Source organism: Sapajus apella, unplaced genomic scaffold (genome assembly GCF_009761245.1).
Source record: "Sapajus apella isolate SASKATOON/1434 unplaced genomic scaffold, GSC_monkey_1.0 scaffold13, whole genome shotgun sequence".
Lineage (NCBI taxonomy): Eukaryota > Metazoa > Chordata > Mammalia > Primates > Cebidae > Sapajus > Sapajus apella.
In genome coordinates this window covers 34,198,703-34,216,480 of record NW_022436953.1, presented here as the reverse complement: position 1 = coordinate 34,216,480, position 17,778 = coordinate 34,198,703, and the positions used below count along the sequence as shown (strand labels likewise).

The following is a 17,778-nucleotide window of genomic DNA, read 5'->3' as shown; positions in this document are numbered from 1 at the left end:
TTTCTTAACGATTTGTACTTTTCGAACTTTCATATTGTATTTTAGAATCAGCTTGTCAAGTTTTATAAAAATCTTTTGATTATTTTGATTGCATTAAAATTGTATAAAAATTTGGGACCAATTGGCTGCTTTAAAATATTGAGTCTCCTATCCATAAATATAGCCCACTTCCCCACTTTTTAATTTGTTTTCAAACATCTCAATATAATTCTACAACTTCATCTTAAATAAATTGCACATTCTTGGTTAGATTCTACTCTGGAGCCTCCCTTATCTTTTCTGTTACCATTGTAAATATTACATATTTATACTTGATATGCTCCATTTATTGCATGTATTACAGAAATGCAAATAACAGTTATATATTGATTTTTTAACTTGCCAAACTATTTTTATTCATTGAGTGTTTACTTTAGAAATTCTAACATGCATATTTAATTTGACAGTTAAAATTTAATAAGTGTCTTTAACTCTCTCCAAATGTATGTGCTGTTTTTGTCCAGCAACTTAGTCGTAACTGAATTTTTAAGCCCACAGAGTAGTCCCCCATTATGGTTCTCTCACAGATTAAGGCGGTTCCTATTTCACCACCTTTAGTGCCTTCTTTGCTTACTATTCTTGCAGGCCTCTGACTTTTCTCTTGGATGATCTAGAACTTCATTATAACTTTAGTGAGAGTCAGTTGGAGTAAATTTTTTAAAAAATTTTTCTTGTTTTAATTTTGCCTTTACCTTTGTATTCTACAGATATTGAGCACCATGTTCAGTATTTATTTAAAAAGGTAAACTTTGTGACTCTCTTGTGTGTATCTTCTGCATACTTGCAGATTTATTTATTCATCTGGCTGCATTATCAGTTACTAAGAGAGATATATTAGAATCTCTCATTATGATGATTATTTTGCCTACTTTTTAACAAAGTCTGCTGATGTTTGTTTCCTATATTTTAAGGTTATATTATTAGGTACATGCCCATTTAGAACGCTTACGTCTTCCTGTTATTTTGCTATGTGCTGCCCTCTTTAATCTCACTGTTTCTTGCACTAAAGTATACTTGGTTTGTTGTTAATACACTTAAACCAGCTTCCTTTTACTAATGTTGTGGATAGAGCTGCCCCCAGTGTTAGCTAGATCCCGTGCAAATCTTTTACGTGGGGCCCCTGTCCAGAGAAATAATTTGATTTTAAAATGTGTTAGAAGATCCATGGGTCCACTTGGGTGTAGTAATTTATCCCTGAAGGCCTAGAATGATGAAGAGAGCAGAGGGACACCCCCACTGCATGATTCTCTGAGCAGTGTGCGTGGGGGTTCTTCCCAGTGTCCAGACGCCTTTTCCTCCTGGTCAGGTTCAGAAACCCCTCCTCATGTTCTCTATCATCAAGTGCACCATTCCTGGCTGATTTCACGTCCTTACGTGAAAAAAAGGCAAGCACCCTGTTGTGAGTCACAGCGGCAGGCCCTCGGGAGCCTGTTTTCAGGAGACCCACGTGGGTCTCCCGGCCTCTGCAGCGCGGATGCTGTAGCCGTGGCCACTGCTACCTCCTGACTCCAGGAGCCTCGTCCTCAGCACTGGCTTCCCCAAGACTCCCAAAGGCTGTGTCCCTGCTCCCTTGATGAAAGCCACCAACCACGTCTCCAGAGAATGCAGGACACGGTGGGGCTGGGGATTCTCCACACTGGCAGAGCCTGGGGGCTTGGGATTTGCCTCAGTTCTGGAAAACCTTTGGTGGCTCTCTCTCTGTGCAGTGCACGTCTCTTCTCTCTTAGCTCATCTGTGGCTCTCGCTAAACATTTCCCAGCGCTTCTTAGATCAGCTGCCGTCTTCATCTTCAGTTCACATCGCCCAGACGCTTTCCCTCTGTGGGATGTTTGGAGTAGTTCCTTCAAATCTAGCTTCTAGGCCATTTATCTCGTCTCCAATTGTGTCTCATCTACTTTTTAACCCACATGTTGCGTTCCAAACCTCAACACTGCGTCTGTCATTTCTAAAAGGTGTGTTAAACTAATTTACAAACTCGTCTAGTTATTTTTAGAAATTCCCATTCCTCAATCATGACTTTAATATTTTAAAAACTATTTTACTACATCCTTCAAAGAGCACACTACATTTTTAAAAATTCTATTTAAACATGTCAAACACACACGTCGATACCCCTGACCTATCGTCCCAGCGCCATTTGTCTTTTGGGGTCTGATTCTTCTGGTTTTTTTTCCTATGAGCCTCAGTCATGGTGGCCTCGCTCCTCCTGGGCTTCGCTTTTGAATATGAATGTGTCCCTTTGATCTGTTTCTGTGGCGTCTCTTTGGGGACTGGATTTGAAATTCGTCCCTGCACACGTCTTCTGTTCTTCATTGCCAGCTGCCTGGGGCCACTTCCCACCAGGGACCACTTCAAACCGCTTTCTTTTTTTTTTCTTCACACAAGTGGTGCGAATACTGACTCCAAAATCAGGTGTGGACACTCTGTGGCTCTTCATTTTTCAAGGAGGCTTCTTCCTCCGCCTAGAGCTGGGCGCTGAGCAGGAAGCAGCCGTGTTTCCTGAGCGGGTGGCTGCAGCGTCCACTTCTCTGCCTCTCCCTGTTGCAGGTTTTCTCTCAGGACCTCCTCTCTTCTTGGCCAATCCAGCCTTGTACTTTTTAAAAGCTGTCACCATGTCACTGAAAAACGGTTTCATACGGGAAAGGTTTTTCAACACACATACCTGATAAGATCCTCATTCAGCAAGGGTGTATGTGAGTGCCAGTCTGCCGTGCCCCAGATTCCGAGGACACAGCCGAATCCTGCCACGTGCAGCTCACCTTTCAGCGATTCTCGGGGCAGATGGGAGGGGTTTCTGGATGACCCCGGGACCCCTGGCCTGTGCCTGCCTCTCTCTCCTCCCTCCGGAGCCACCCGGCCACCTGCTGGGGCTCCCCTGCTGGGAAGCGGCCAAGAGAACAAGGCTCCCTTCCCAGCAGGAGGAAGGGTGGGAGGTGAGCTGGCGGGCTCCTGGAACTGTAGGGAAGTAAAACTCGGACAAGGATGGGGAAAAATATCCTCCGAAGGTGTGTGAGTGGAAGGATAAATGAAAAGGTGAGGGGAGAAGCAGGCACAAGACAAGCAGGGAAGGGGTGGCAGAGCCATGGAATGCGGGGCTCACTGGAATTCAGACCCGCTAGGAAATGTGATTAACTTGTCTACTTAAAAAAATGCTGCTGATATTTGTTTCATATATTTTCAGGTTGTATTATCAGATGCATGCACGATTAGAGCGCTCACATCTTTCTGTTATTTTATTATGCGCTGCCCTCTTTAATCTCAAAGAATGTTTCTTGCATTAAAATATCCTTGGCTTGCTGTGAATAGACATAAACCAGCTTTGTCCACCTGAGGTGGGAGCCCCAGGCCCGGTGGTCTTCCCTGACTACTGCAGCCCGCTTCCTCCACGGCTGTGTGGGCTCTGAGCTGGCCAGGGCGAGCTAACCAAGGAGCCACATCTGGTGTCTGGAACGCAGGGAGTGAGCAGGTTATTACTAAAAATCAGAAAAGTCGGCTCTGCTCAGTCCTGGGGGGCGGCCTCCGGGCTGCCCTTGGGGCCTCGCAGGGACAGGCCGTCTCCCTCTATTCTCTCCCTGTGCTCAGCAGAAGGCTTTCGGGAGAAGGTGCCTGACACGGAGGCTTTCACCTCCGGCCTCTCAATGGCCAGCATTGGCTACAGTGTGGCTGTGGCTTCCTGTGAGTGTTTCCCTTTCTCAAATGCAAGCAGGCCAACTTGCAGAAACGCAGGCGCTGGGACCTGCGGGGAAGAGGCTGCAGCCTCCATGTTGCGCTCCTGTGGACTTACCCCATGTGGCTCTGGCTGGCTCTGGCACAGTCTGGACCTTTATGTGTGATAGTCCACAAGGGCACCCTCTCTTTTCAAAACCAGGCTGTCCAGCCGTGACGAGTCCTCGTCTTGCCGATAGAAGAAAGCACTGCACTGGGCGCACGGCCGGATCCTGGCCTACCTCGGCTGCCTGAGAGGCCTTGAGTGCCCCAGGCCAGCCCCTCGGAGCCACAGCAGGAGCTTGTCGAGAAGCCATGGGACCTCCCCCACCTGCGGGTGGGCTTCAAGCCAGGGTGCAGCACTCCGTCCCACAAAGCTGAGGCCTGCGGCAGCTGCCAACCTCCGTCCCAGCCTGGGGCTCGGCTCTGGCATGAGGCTACCTCTGGTTGGGTGGAAGGAACTCTTCTCTTAGGATAAACGGCATGGGGTGCAGTAGGCTCCACTCTCTTCCCTGGTCCTGGACGTTTTACATTTTTGTGGCCTTTTTCTCTGACTGTGCCAAGGAAAAGTGTTCTCTCCTAAGGCCCCGGAGAGGCCGAGGCTGACCCCGCAAGACCTGGCCCACGGACTCGTGGCTCATAGGACGAGGCAGATCCTATGATCTGTCCAGTGCTTGGAAGTTGGAGCCACTGGGAATCTTCCTTGATGGCCTAAGGACGTCTTACGGGCTGGCTCTCGGATCTGACACTTTGCTGACCCTCCCCACCCTGTCTGATTCCACAGAAGCCACAGATCAGGTGATTAAGCTTGAGATGGCCCCACGGCCCTCCCAGGTAGGTCCCTGCGGAACCTCATTCTCTCTTGGGCCCCACGGTCTAATGTGCGTGTTTCTATTTTACCACTTAGTTCCTTGGATAATCAAAAGTCTTGCCCTGTCTAATTCTGAACATAGAAAAAGGTCAGAAGTCAAGATGCCCCAGGGACTGGTCCCAAGGCAGGAATATCTCAGTGTATTTATTAATGAGCTGGAAGAGTCAGAGGAAAGGTTAAGAGGCAGAATTTGCTGAAAGCACAGAATTATTTAACTCTGCAGAGAAGAAAAAACAGACTATCTTGTATGAAATTCTATTGTTTTCTTACCCTAAGACTATTTCATCAAGGTGAAAAATATTAAGACAATCAATGGTGCAGAGCACATACTCAGTCTCCTCTTTTTCTGTTGAGACAGAATTTACCAGTGAGAGCAGAGACTACTGCATCTGGAGCTGCCTCCTCCCGGGAATGTGTGTCGCTCCACAATCACCGACATGACTCCACAGAGAAGGGACGGGTGGCAGCATGAGCAGAGGGCTGGTATGGATGCCTCCTCGGTCACCAGGTGTCCCCACCACCTCAGCCACATGCTGACCCTTGGGCCTCCTTTCCTGGAAAGCCTGGGCTCTGGGAGGCTGCTTGAGTCTGAATCCCAGCCTCTGCTAAGGATCAGCCTTGGAGTCCTGGGCAGATTGCCAGGTTTCTCTTTGCCTCGGTTTCTCATTCTTTAATCAGGCAAAGCACCATACCGTCTTCATGGCACTTTGGGATGGATTTAGTGAAATCATGTGTGTAATAGCTTAGGATAATATCTGGCTCCTGCGTGCCTGTCTAATGACCATGAGCCACATGGCCCTTCATCTGCGCATATCATAACCCAATGTGAAACCGAGCTCGTGGGGACTCCTGCACACACAGAGGGCTTCACCCTGGCCTGACGCGGCCCGTGGATAGCTGGGTCTGCTGCAGGCACCTCTTCCGCCCTTGTTCTCTGTGCTCGGAGCTCCTGTCCACAGCACACACCATGGGCCAAGTTGGGGCGTTGATAACCCTATCGTACAGCCAGGCTGCACCACGGGCACTGCCAACTTAGATGCCACTGGCAGCATGGGAGGCGTGGGAATATCTTTGGAATTTTGATCAGCACAGGCTGCAGAGGCTGAGCTACTGGAGGTGTGCAGGCCACTCTTGCCACGGGAATCTCATTCTTCTGGTGCCTCTAAAGAAACGTCCTTGAGGTTCAGTTGCGAGTTCAGACCCTGTGGCTTGGAGGTTTGCTGATTTGAGCCTGGTGGGAATCCACCTCTACAGTTTGGGGCCGTAGGGTGACAAGGGTCTCCTAGCAGAATGGAATCTGTGTGCAGAGGAGGCTGATTGGCCCGGAGAGAATCAGACACTTTCCAGAGTGCTTTCTGCCAAAGCTTCCACCTGCTCAGAGAGGGCATAGCGGGCTTCTCTGTGGCCACTGGGGGCCTTGGGCTGCTAGTTTTGCCCCCAAACAGTGAAACTGTGTTAAAAATACACTCAATCATTGACATGATCCCAAGTCGGACCAGGCCACTTTTCCTCTTGAATTATTTCCAAGCAATGGGTTTGCTGTCACCTGCTTCCCAATTGCAGCCCATTTTAGGTGTCAGGGAGTGGCATGCCCACAGAATGTGGAGCCCCATAGCCCTCTCAGCTCCAGGTAAGAAACCAGGGAAGTGGGCTTTGGAGCGGGACGGTCGGTGCAGGTGTGGGCAGGACTGATGCGCTCGCTTCATCCGCATGGGATCTGCAGGCTCCTGCCGAAAAGACACGGCTACATGGAGGTAGAGATGTTCCTGTCCAGACGGGGGGAAGTTCGTGTGTTTCCTGACTGGCAAATGCCTACTTAACACGGATCAGTGTGGCTTTCTAGTTGTTTGTACAGGCTTTGCAGAGAAAATGCAGATGATTTCATGTCACCAAACTCCACAAATCATGCCACCATATGTGTGCAATGAGCAGGAGGCAGAGAAATTGTGCCGCTGTGAGAATGCCCTGCACCACGCTGTGTCCTTCTCCTCCTTCCCTGTCAGGAGTGTCCCGTAAATCATCTTCGGATAAGATTGAAGACCCCCGTCCCCTCCTCCTGCAGTGGGTGCTGCCAGGCACTAGCAGGGCAGTAAAGGGCACAGGGAGCAGGCATCGGCGATGGGGACGGCGCAGGGTGCACCCGCCCAGCCAGGAGCTTCACCTTCAGTCTCCGACCTTCCCACCTCCTCCTTATGGGTGTTTTTCTTTCCTTCTCTTCTTCCCTCTTCCTCCTACCTCCCTGCCCTCCCAGGTATTCCCAGGTCTAAGGAGCAGAACAAATACTGGAGTGGGCAGGAGCTGGGCTTTGCTAGGATCCGGCCCCCAGACTGCCTCGATGTGACTTTCACAAAGGTCCCCTCTAGGTGGACACACCCCTATAGCTGGCGTGGCTGGGCCAGAGGCCTGGCTGGACCCCTGTCCTCCCCTTGGCTAGGCAGCCCATGCAGGGCGCACCTGCAGAGCTTCGCTACACTTTGTAGGTGGGCATGGGCATAAGGTAGGTTCCTCTTTGTTTCCTCCATGGGGTTCAGCCATGAGCTTCCCGGGGATCCTGCCCTGGGTCTTCCGTAGAGCACGAGGGCTCTTCTGGGCCCTTCCCCCAGCATTTGTTAAGTTCTTACAGTGTGCAGTGGAAGAGAAGGAAGAGCACATGGTTCTTGCCATCCAGGGCCTCTCGGCTGAGCCAGACAGAGGAGCACATGTGTGTAAGGACCCTGGCACAGTGAGGGCCATGGGAAGCGTCTTAAGGAGGGTGGGGAAGTGGGAGAGGGTGGAGACTAGAGGGTGGAGGGTGGGAGGTGAGGGGTGTGCGAATGGGGAGTGGGGGGTGAAGGGTGGGAGGTGGGGGTGAGAGAATGGGGGAGAGGGGTGTTGGGGGTTTGGTACAGAGAGGAGCTTTGTCCCCACCAGGGGCTCCAGCTCACTGACCATCCTGGGAGCTGCAGCCCAGGCCTGGGGCGTCTGGTCTCATCACAGCCCCACCAGCCCCACACAGCCTCTGCCATGCCATTATTTAGGACATTTCTTGTATGTGTCACAGATCATCTATAGAAAGTACAAAGGTAGGTTGATTAACTTTTTTACTTGAAGATAGAATATGTAATCATTTTCACTTCAATTAATATTCTTCTGTAACACTATTTTAATGGCAGAAGTGTATTCTATCATATAGATATTTTATCATTTATATCATCAGTTTTTTTTATTGCATTTTAGGTTTTGGGGTACATGCGAAGAACATGCAAGATTGTTGCCTAGGTATACACGTGGCAGTGTGATTTGCTGCCTTCCTCCCCCTCACCTATATCTGGCATCTCTCCCCATGCCATCCCCCCCCAACTCCCTACCCCCGCTGTCCCTCCCCTATTTCCCTCCAACAGACCCCAGTGTGTGATGCTCCCCTCCCTGTGTCCATGTGTTCTCATTGTTCAACACCTGCCTATGAGCGAGAACATGCGGTGTTTGATTTTCTGTTCTTGTGTCAGTTTGCAGAGAATGATGGTTTCCAGGTTCATGTATGTCCCTACAAAAGACAAAAACTTATCATTTTTGATGGCTGTGTAATATTCCATGGTGTATATATGCCACATTTTCCCTGTCCAGTCTATCATTGATGGGCATTTGGGTTGGTTCCAGGTCTTTGCTATTGTAAACAGTGCTGCAATGGACATTCGTGTGCACGTGTCCTTATAGTAGAACGATTTATAATCCTTTGGATATGTACTCAGTAATGGGATTGCTGGGTCAAATGGAATTTCTATTTCTAGGTCCTTGAGGAATCGCCACACTGTCTTCCACAATGTTTGATTGTAAATAGTTAATTTTTATACGACAAAATATTCTAACATGTTCAAAAATAAAGTCTTAACATTAAATGTATCCCTGGATACGCTGGTAACCAGCCTGTTCTCATTTCAAGATCCTTGCCTCAACTATATCTGCAAAGTCTGTTTTTTCCAACACATAATCACAGGTTCAGGGTGGACCGTTCTTTTTGGAGGCGGCATAGTCAAGCCACCACGGTGAGTCTGTGGCCCGCATGCTGGACTAGGGGAGGAGGTGGAGAGCCTGGGTGAGTTCCCTGATGAAGGGGGTCAGGCCTCAGAGGACCTTGGAGTTGGGGCAGAGGGGAAGGGCGGTGTTTCGGGGCTGGTGACTGCTGGAGCCTGAGCAGTCGGCAGGGAAAGTGAGGAAGTACTGAGCGGGACTGTTCTGTAATCATTTCTGAGTTCCGGAGGCTGCAGGTAGTTTGGGGCCTCTTTCAGGTATGTTTGTCAGGGGAGGTGAAAGAAGTGTTCAGAGATGTCAGTGGGGTCTGGGCAGCAGCATCTCAAGCAGGCAGGGACCCAGGAGTCCTGCCTCCACTGGGTCTGTCAGGCAGCAGTGCTGCCCAGAGCTAGGGAGCCACACCAGCCAGGGCTGCACCAGGCGGCAGGCAGCGGCTGTGGGAGGAGCCCCAGGCTGGCAGAGGGACAGGGGGCACTGGGAGGCTCCACAGAGCTCGCTGCCCCTCAGCCAGCCTGGGCTGCTCTGTGCAGACACAGCTGGGCCCCAGAAAGGCCAGAGTGCTGCTTCAGAGGAAGGGGAAGGTCCTGAGGGTCTGGGAATACGCATTTCTAGACATAAAGACCCTCGCGAAGACACGCAGCCAAAGTAGGCCTGTACGCAGCGTGTGAGGCCAGGGGCTCCGACTCCAGGCCTGCAGCTGGCCAGGAAGGAAAACAGTGAGTGTGTGGGGGCCGGGAGTCCCAGGACCCAGAGAGTACGAACCAGGGAGGCCGAGGGGCAGGCCAAACAAGCGAGGGGCTCCCGCAGCTGCCTTTTTCCTGCCAGACTCCACGTGGGGGTCCCTGTCTCTCAATTCTGAGCACCTGTACACTCTGTTTAAACAAACAGGCCACAAGCTACTCATCTGAGCGTGTACCCCTTCCTGCAGGTGCCGTGGTGAAGGGCCGGGGGAGCAGTGCGCACCAAGCGTCTGCCCTGCACTAGCTGTTGAGTGGCTGTTTTCACACGCATGGTCGACAGGGCACACCACCTGCCAGTGGATGTGAATTCACACAACAGGGCGCACTGACCTGAACCCCCAAATGCTCAGTGCGGTGTTGGCTCTGCTGTCGATAAGCAGGTTCTTCTAAGGTTTTTAAATAATGTGGGAAATTGCTTATGCTATGTTATTGGGTGAAAATAAGATCCAAGGTTATATATAGAAAGGCTGCATTAAAGCTGGTTATTATGAAATGCAATTTAATACAAAATATAATACCGTCTTATAAAATGCAATATGTCATACATAACACACACACATACACACACACACATACACACACACACACATATACACACACTAACACACATACACACACATACACACGTACACACACACTAACACACACACACATACACACATACACACACACACACACACACACACACACAACAGAGACACAGAAGCGAGGAGAAAAAAAGACTGTAGAGAGAAGGTCACCAAAAGGTAAGCATTGCTTCTCCCTGAGGGATTCTGACTCACAATGCTTTGCAGTATTTTCCACATATGCTACAGTAACGCACTGATAACAAGAATAACAATAATCACACCCTTTATCAGACAAGCGCGCTCCCGCCTGCCCGGGTGGCCTATGGGTGTCCCTCTCCGTTTCACTGGGCGCCTCGCCTCCCATCACTTGACTCCATGAGTGGCCTCTCCCCACTCTGTGTGTGCCTTGGGCAGTCCTGTCCACATCTTTGATCTCAGTCACAACGGACAGCTGCCACTCTCAATTTTTGTGTTAATTCCAGCCGTGTGGCTCCATCCAAGACCTTGCTCCTGAACTCTAGGCTGAAGTCTCCAACTGTGGAGAGGATAAGTCTTTCCAGGTGACCTTGGAGCCCTCCAGGTCAGCACGTCTTTGCCAACCTCTCAGCCTGTGGTGCATCCCAGAGGCTCCTTACCTCTGAGCACGGACTCCTCACGGAACAGGGGGAGCTGCTCTGGCACCCTCTGCCTCCTCTCCCTGCACTGTGTTGGGTGCCACACTGCCAGTCCTTCTCTGGGTCCTTGCTGACACGGCTTTCATTCAGGACCTCATCATCACGCAGCTGGCGAGTGTTCCGTAGGAAGGAGTCAGTCCGATTGGCCTTCGTTTTGGAAAGAAATTCTGGCAGCGTGGGTGGTGGGCAGTGCGGGAACTGCCGAGGTGACATGCAGGGCCTTGCCCTCCCTCCTGTTCCCTGGTGTTTAACTCTGCAGCTTGGAAGGAAATATTTTCATCTCTCCCATTTTGGGATTCTATTCGATTTTACTTAGAAAAACAAAATAAAATAACCTCCCCCAAAAAATCTTCTACTGGCTTCAAAATCTTATTCCACCAATGTCTCTGTAATCTCCTACGTGATTTTTCCGGAAAGGTAATAAACAATTGGGAACTCATTACCATATGTAGGTAATTCCCACGTTTTCCCTGCTGCAGATCTCCTCCTAGGTGATATCCTGTCCCAGCTTAGCAGGAAATTTCTGTTGGTTTTGTCCAAATAACATGGAAAGACTTAAGGTTGTTTTTATTGGTTAGAGGAGCTGGAGACTAGGCTGTTTGTAAGATGCTTTATAAAGTAAATTTCTCACCGAGGTTTGCAGGCAGACAAAGGGAGAGTTTATGGGGCGCCAGCCACCTGTCCTGCCCCAGGCTGACTTCTGGGGGCACTCACAGGGAGGGAGACATGCCCACCACACGTCTCTGGCAGAGAGCCTCAGCTCAAAGCTGGACATTCACCTGGCTTCCGGTCCCCAGGAAGAAGGTGGCATTCTGCTTGTTTGCATGACAGCTGTCTTCTTTGCATCTTCTCTGACTTTGCTCTTTCAACCATCCTGATGATGTACAAATGACCTTTGCAGAACCGGTTCATGGAGGGAGTTCTCCTAAACACTCACTGAAATGAGTGTGTCTGTGAAGGGGCTTCTCCTACCCATGAGGGTGCAGGAGATTCCTGGGTTGAGTGGGACGAGGGGCAAACTGTGAAATGAATCTGATGTAAATGACAGCCAGGAGAAGGGGGAGAAGCCCCGTGCTGGGTCCTCCGCCCAAGCATTGAATTAGCGGAAATGGCTGTCTGTGCTCTCCAGGGCTGTTTTCCATAATTTAGCACACAGAATGGTACAGAAAAGCGTTCCAAGCATTGTCATACATAAGGAGAGTCAAGCTGGTGGCAGGAAATAGCAGAAGAATTTAGGCTACTTTGTGATGGAGTCGAGTTGCTTTCGGCTTTCCAGCTCTTCTTCAGAGCCAAGCCATTGCCCAAGGGGTCCTGAACTCAGAGCATCAGGAAGCCCAGAGAAGGGCTGGCAAAAGCTGACTTCAGCAGAACCCTTTCTAGGACAGTGCTATATGGGGATGAAGACAAGATCCCCTAAAGGAGAGCTGCAGCTCCCACAGACCGTGGCCAACCCCTGCCCTCCCAGGAACCTGGGGCCCACACACACACGCGAAGCTCTGCTTTTGCAGAGAACAGCATGCAAGCCAGGCGCCAGCACTCCTGGCCTTCTGTCCTTGCCTCCAAACGACGCAGAAGGGAGGAGAATCTCCTGTTCAAAAGAGACCATGGGGTGGGGAGGGCATGTGAGCCTGTCTAGTGACGCCTCCCCAGTACCCTGATCTGGCTCCGACCATTAAATCAACACACTTATAACACATGTGCACATACTAATACATGCACATACATTAAGGGTGTAAGTGAATAGTAACAGCGTTTTAATCTGCAGAGCTTTCTCATTTTAGGTGAAGAAAAAAAAATGCCAGTACTTTTGCATCAAAGAGAGAGAGAAACTTGCTAATTGAAAACCGGTTTTCGTGGAGGAAAACACGGAGGCGCCGGCTATGTAAATCAGCATACACCCAGATCTAAAGGAAACCATGCCAGGCCAAGAGGAAATTAAGCAAATCAGGATAATGAGGAAACAACCACAGGCGCAAATTAAAAGCACTCAGGTGCTTTAGCTCATCTCAGGAGGCTGGCAGTGGACAGCTGGGAGGTGCTGGGAACACGTGTTTGGAGTCCCAGGCGTGTCTGTGCTGGTAAGCAGGTGGGTGCCTGCTCTCCCACCCAGGTCAGGGAGGGTTTTTCATGCAAGTTCTTCAATGCCTGGATCCTCATGCTGCCTTTTGTATCCAGGAAGCCCCTTCAAATGCCCTTAACATGCACTGGTCTCGCACTGGCATTAGCTATGCTTGGGTTTCCCCAGTTTAGCGACCTGAGAGGTTTACAGCGCACGGAAGTCTCTGTCCAGCTCTCCGCTCGCGTCGCCAGGGGCTGGGCTGAGGCCGGGGTCAGGGCTGGGGAGGAGGTGGGCAGCCTGGGAAGCAGGGTCTGCGGCGGGGGAGGGCGAGCGCCGTCTGGCGGCGGCTGCGCGTGGCCAGCGGGCTCGGTTCTGCAGCCGCTGCCCGCGAGTGCCCCGGGCGGAGCGAGGGTCCTCGAGCTGGGGTCTGTCCTTGGTCCCAGGAAGCTCGGGACGCAGCGTCAGAGGCCGCGTGCGGCGGGGGAGGGGGGAGCACAGACTGTGCCTGGGGCATCCGGGGCGAATTCACAGCGGGGGTCCTGCCCGCTAGGGGGGCGTCGTGGGCAAAGGCCCTGAGGCCACCTGCCTGGTGCGTGCAGGGCGTGGGACAGGAGCCGCCGAGGCCGGTGGGCCACTGGGGTGCGGACTTTAAACAGGCACCCACGGCTCAACCTTCCGGCCAGGGCACCCGCCGGGTCTCAAGAACGTGTCTGGGCGATTTGTGCAAGAGAAATCCGCCCACGCCAGGCAGCGTCCGGGCCGCCAGCGCAGGAATCCGCAGCCCAGTCCCGTCCCGGCGCTGCGCCCTGGACTCGGATGAGGCCGGGTGGAGAGCGGCCCGCGCGGTCCCCGCCCGCCCCCGAGCTGCCTCGGCCCCAGCCCTGCAGCGGGACCTGCCCGGCTCGGGCGCCGCCTCCTTGGCTTCCTCTTGCCCCTGAGTGCTGAGCCCGGAGACCGAGCCGGGCCGTGCGCGCCTCCCCAGTGGTGCGGTCGGTCCCAGAGGCCCAGAGGCCACCAGCGGGGGCGGCATCCGCCGAAGCCTGGTCCGGCGCGCCCTCGGCCCTCGCCCACCCACGTCCTCCGCGGCCGCCCGGGTCCAGGGGTGCAGGGGCCGGGGCCGGGGCCGGGGCCGAGAGGCGGGCGGGCGGACCGGGGCCTGCGTGGAGGGGCGCGGGCCGGCGGGGACGAGGCGGGGGCCGGGCCCGGGGACTGTGGCGGCGGCGCGGGCGGCCGCGCTGGGCGGGCGGGGAGGGCGCAGGCGGGAGGAGGAGGAGCTCCCCGTGCGGGGCAGGGGCGGAGCGAGCGGCCGCGCAGCGGAGCCAAGTGAGTTCGCTCCGGAGCCCGCGCCGCCGCCGGCCCGCACCTCGGGCGCCCGCCGCCGCCCCCGCCGGGGATGTAGGATGCAGGCGGGCGCCAGGTTCCAGCGGCGGCGGCGGCAGCTGCAGCAGCAGCAGTCCCGGCGGCGGCAGCCTCTCCTCTGGCCGATGAACGCGGAGCCGCCGCCGCCGCCGCCCTGGGTCTGGATGGTGCCGGGCTCGGCCGGGCTGATCCGCCTCGGCCCCGGGGTCCCGGCCCCTCCGGTGCTGCTCGCCTCGGCCCAGCCGCCCGCGGCCCCGGTGCTCCCCGGGCTGCCCGCCTGGCCGGCCCCGAGCGAACCGGTGTTGCCGCTGCTGCCGCTGCCCCCCGCGCCAGACCCCGCCGCCGCCGCCGCCGCCGCTCACCACTTCCCCGCGCTCCATGGGCAGGTAACGTGTCCCCGCCCCGCCTCGGCCTGGCCCGCCCGCTCCCCGCTCCTGGGCGCGCCCTGTCGGGTCTGGCTCCGGCCTCCCGAGCTCGCGCGCCCTCCTCCTTCCCGGCGTCCGCGCCTCCCCAGACCCTCGGGGCGCAGCGCGGGAGCCCTGCCTCGCGCAGCGAGAAAGTTCCTGCCCCTCCGCCGGGCCCTCCGCTGCCGCCGTAGCGCTGGCAGGTGCCCCGGGTGTGGACGGAGCCCTGGAGGGACCCGCCACCCGCGCCCGCGCGGGGCGCGCCGCGAACTCGCTTCGGGCCGGGGGTCGCTGTCCACCACGCGGTGCTGAAGCGGCGGCGCCGCCGCGGAGGCTGACGCCGCGGAGAAGTTGGGACTTTCACAGTCTCCGCCAGACTTGGAAGCAAGCTGGGAATCGATAGCTGTTTCGGATTCTGATCTGGTTGGGATTTTCCCCCTTTCATTTGAAAATAGCCTCAGGGCCATGCTTAAGAGAATTCCGACCGTTGGAAGCGGCGGGGAACTCCTGCCTTCGGTACTGAGAGACGTTCCCGAGACTCCCCGGCCCCAGGCCTGCCGGGGTCCACGCAGTCCCTAATGCCACACTACACTTTAGAACTAGAGTTTGGCTTTTACAACATGGAATTAAAGGAGAAAAAGTGACTGTACCTTTGATAAATGGTGCAGCAGAGCTAGGCAGGCTGGTTTTGGCAAGATTCATTGTCATCTAACTATGCAGATGCATTTAAACCAGGGAATAGCGAGTATTTTATTCCAAGGATTGACCTCATTAGCATATTCAAATGAGCGTTATGTTAGAATCCACCATTTGATTAATTTAATTCCAATATGATCTTGTGAGCTTTCCTAAAAGATGTTGTTAAACTCCTGCTAAATTGGTCTTTAATGATACATCACATATGCAGCGCTGCGTATTGTATTTTTATGTGGGATGCAGTTTATTTCGGGTTTTATTCGGTAAACGTTGGTAGCTTTTGCCATATTTTGGAGGGGTGTTATGTCAGAGTGCTGCCACTAGAGGTGTATAATGTCAGGGAACTACATTTAAAAAAAATTCTGTTTAAAAAAACTGCATTTTTTCCTTATGTAAATTTAAAAGAAAAATTTTAAAAACCATTAGCATGAATATTTAAAATATTTTTGTGCTACCCATCTTCTGTAAAATAAGAATATGTAGAACCGGAAGAACATTTTCCCATAACAGAAACATCACAAATGCTTTTATGGTTTTAAAACAATAGATACTGAGGCGTTCCACGTTATTGAGCAATGCATTTTATTAATGCCTGATGAGGTCTCAGTAGTTTTAATTAGGGAGATGGTGTCCTGATTTACCAGCTCCTTTCCATGACTGATGTTTTATTCTGTGCATTAAGATCTTCAAGTAATATGATGTTTAGATTTTTTTTTTTTTGCCATAGAATCTATTTGTATTGGTGAAACTTTGAATCTTAACTTCTTAGATATTTTTATTTTGAAAGTATTAGTTGTTTGTAAAATGACAGACACAATACAAAATGCAATACTGAAAATAATATTATAACATATAGCCTTATGCCTGCCTATAGAAATAATTTAAGAATTAGAAAAGGAACATCCAGCATTTCTCTTTTCCATGGTGGTTTCTCATTATTTCAGTCTGGAAACCCATTTCTTAGTGTGTGCTTGTGGTTTTGTGCTTAGAAGTTATTTTCCAATATTGAAGAATGCAATGTTGGTAATGGTTTGTGATGGTTCAGATATGAAAACTTATGTAATTTTTTCTTTGATTTGTAAATATTCATAGTTTTTCTTGAGGAAATTTATCCGATAGTCAAATACATACATTTTGAAATTCCCTTTTCAAAGCAGTTATTCCAGCATGTTTTGGTAAGAAGTCGGGTGGATGGATTCAGGCTAATGCAACTGTCTTTTCTTGCTTGGCTTGCAGTGGCTGTTTGGTGGCCATTCTCCATCCCTAGGAGTGCCCCCCTCTTCCGCGGTGGAGCTGGTGCCCATCTTCCCACCCCTCTGCCCTTCTGCTCTTGCAGCTCCTATTGGGAAAAGTTGGATAGATAAAAGGATTCCTAACTGTAAGGTAAAAATGCAAGTAATTTAATTGGATAAGGGGCTTGTAATGATTAAGTTGTTGAACATCACCATAACAACAAAAACACCCATGCATTCTCTAGTTGCCACAAATTGGCCATCTAGATATAGGAAGAAATCATTTCAGGGTTAGATTCATCTGCTCAAAGGCATCACCAGATGGGGGGCATTGTGTTTTAGTTTAGGATATTTGGATTCCACAGAACAATGTAAAATTTCCAATTTTTGAATTAGAGTCTATTTTTTAAACTTTTAGTTTTTAAATTTGTAACCATTGATCAAAACTCTAGACATAAACATTACACAATACCAGTTCAAGTTTTAAAAGTGAGGTTTTCTTGATATTATGCTTTAAGTTTTCATCTTTCTAATGGTTTGTTTTGGCTTTTGGATTTAAATTTACTGACTACATTTTGTTTACAAGAAAACTAAAGAAGTAAGTTATTGACCTGTTCTGCAGCATAGTGATTATCTCATTGGAATGATTCTTCAATCAGTAAACTGACTGCTGGGCTGAAGTGACCGAGTCAGTAGTTGAAGGCCAGCCCAGAAGACTTTCACTAGGTGGTGATTGGGATCAAAGCCCTGTGGAACGTTCTTTAAGTTTTAGAATGATGCTTTTATAGAGTCCCCAGCAATAGAAAGTTCATGTTTGATCCACGTAAGGCAATGTAAATCTTTTCATAGTCATGTTGATCTTGCCTTAAATGTTATGCTTGCATTATTTCTGGACAGATCTTTGTTAATAATTCCTTTGCTCTGGACTCAACGTGGATCCATCCGGAGGAGTCAAGATTGTTCCATGGGCATGAAAAGCCTCACTTGCTGGCAAATCCAGTAGCTGTGTCTCTGTCCAGGCCAGCTCCTGCCTCCAGGCTGCTCCCCACAGTGGTGTTAGCACCTCAGCCCATCCCAGGTTGGTGCCCAGATAATGTCGATAATAATGTGCTTTTTATTTTTGCTTTTATCATAAATTAGTTTTGGGTATGAAAACTATACTTGTCATTTTAATGAAACAATTATCTTGGTAAAATATCATTTCTTTCACAAGCATGAAGCTATTTTAAAAGAAACGAGTCTTGGATAGCTTATTCACTTTTTTTTTTTTTTCTGGGGTTGCTGGATATGAGATCTGTTACTAAAATGAAGAGATGGCAGGAGGGGTTTTCACAGAATTGTACTCGCGGTGCTCTATTTTTAGGATTGGACCAGGTTTCCTGCTGATAGCTCTTAATGGGGGCACTAATTGACCAGTCAACT

General features: G+C 51.1%; 1 protein-coding gene across 1 annotated transcript in view; it reads left to right on the top strand.

Moving 5' to 3' along the window:
- Positions 1 to 13,996: 13,996 nt before the first annotated feature.
- TCERG1L (transcription elongation regulator 1 like) overlaps positions 13,997 to 17,778 on the top strand; it is a 206,868-nt gene continuing 203,086 nt past the window's right edge. The window contains exons 1-3 of the mRNA XM_032282028.1: positions 13,997 to 14,410; positions 16,361 to 16,507; positions 17,254 to 17,434. Coding sequence (XP_032137919.1) covers positions 14,066 to 14,410; positions 16,361 to 16,507; positions 17,254 to 17,434 — 673 coding nt within the window. The 5' untranslated portion in view covers positions 13,997 to 14,065. The remainder of the gene's footprint in view (positions 14,411 to 16,360; positions 16,508 to 17,253; positions 17,435 to 17,778) is intronic.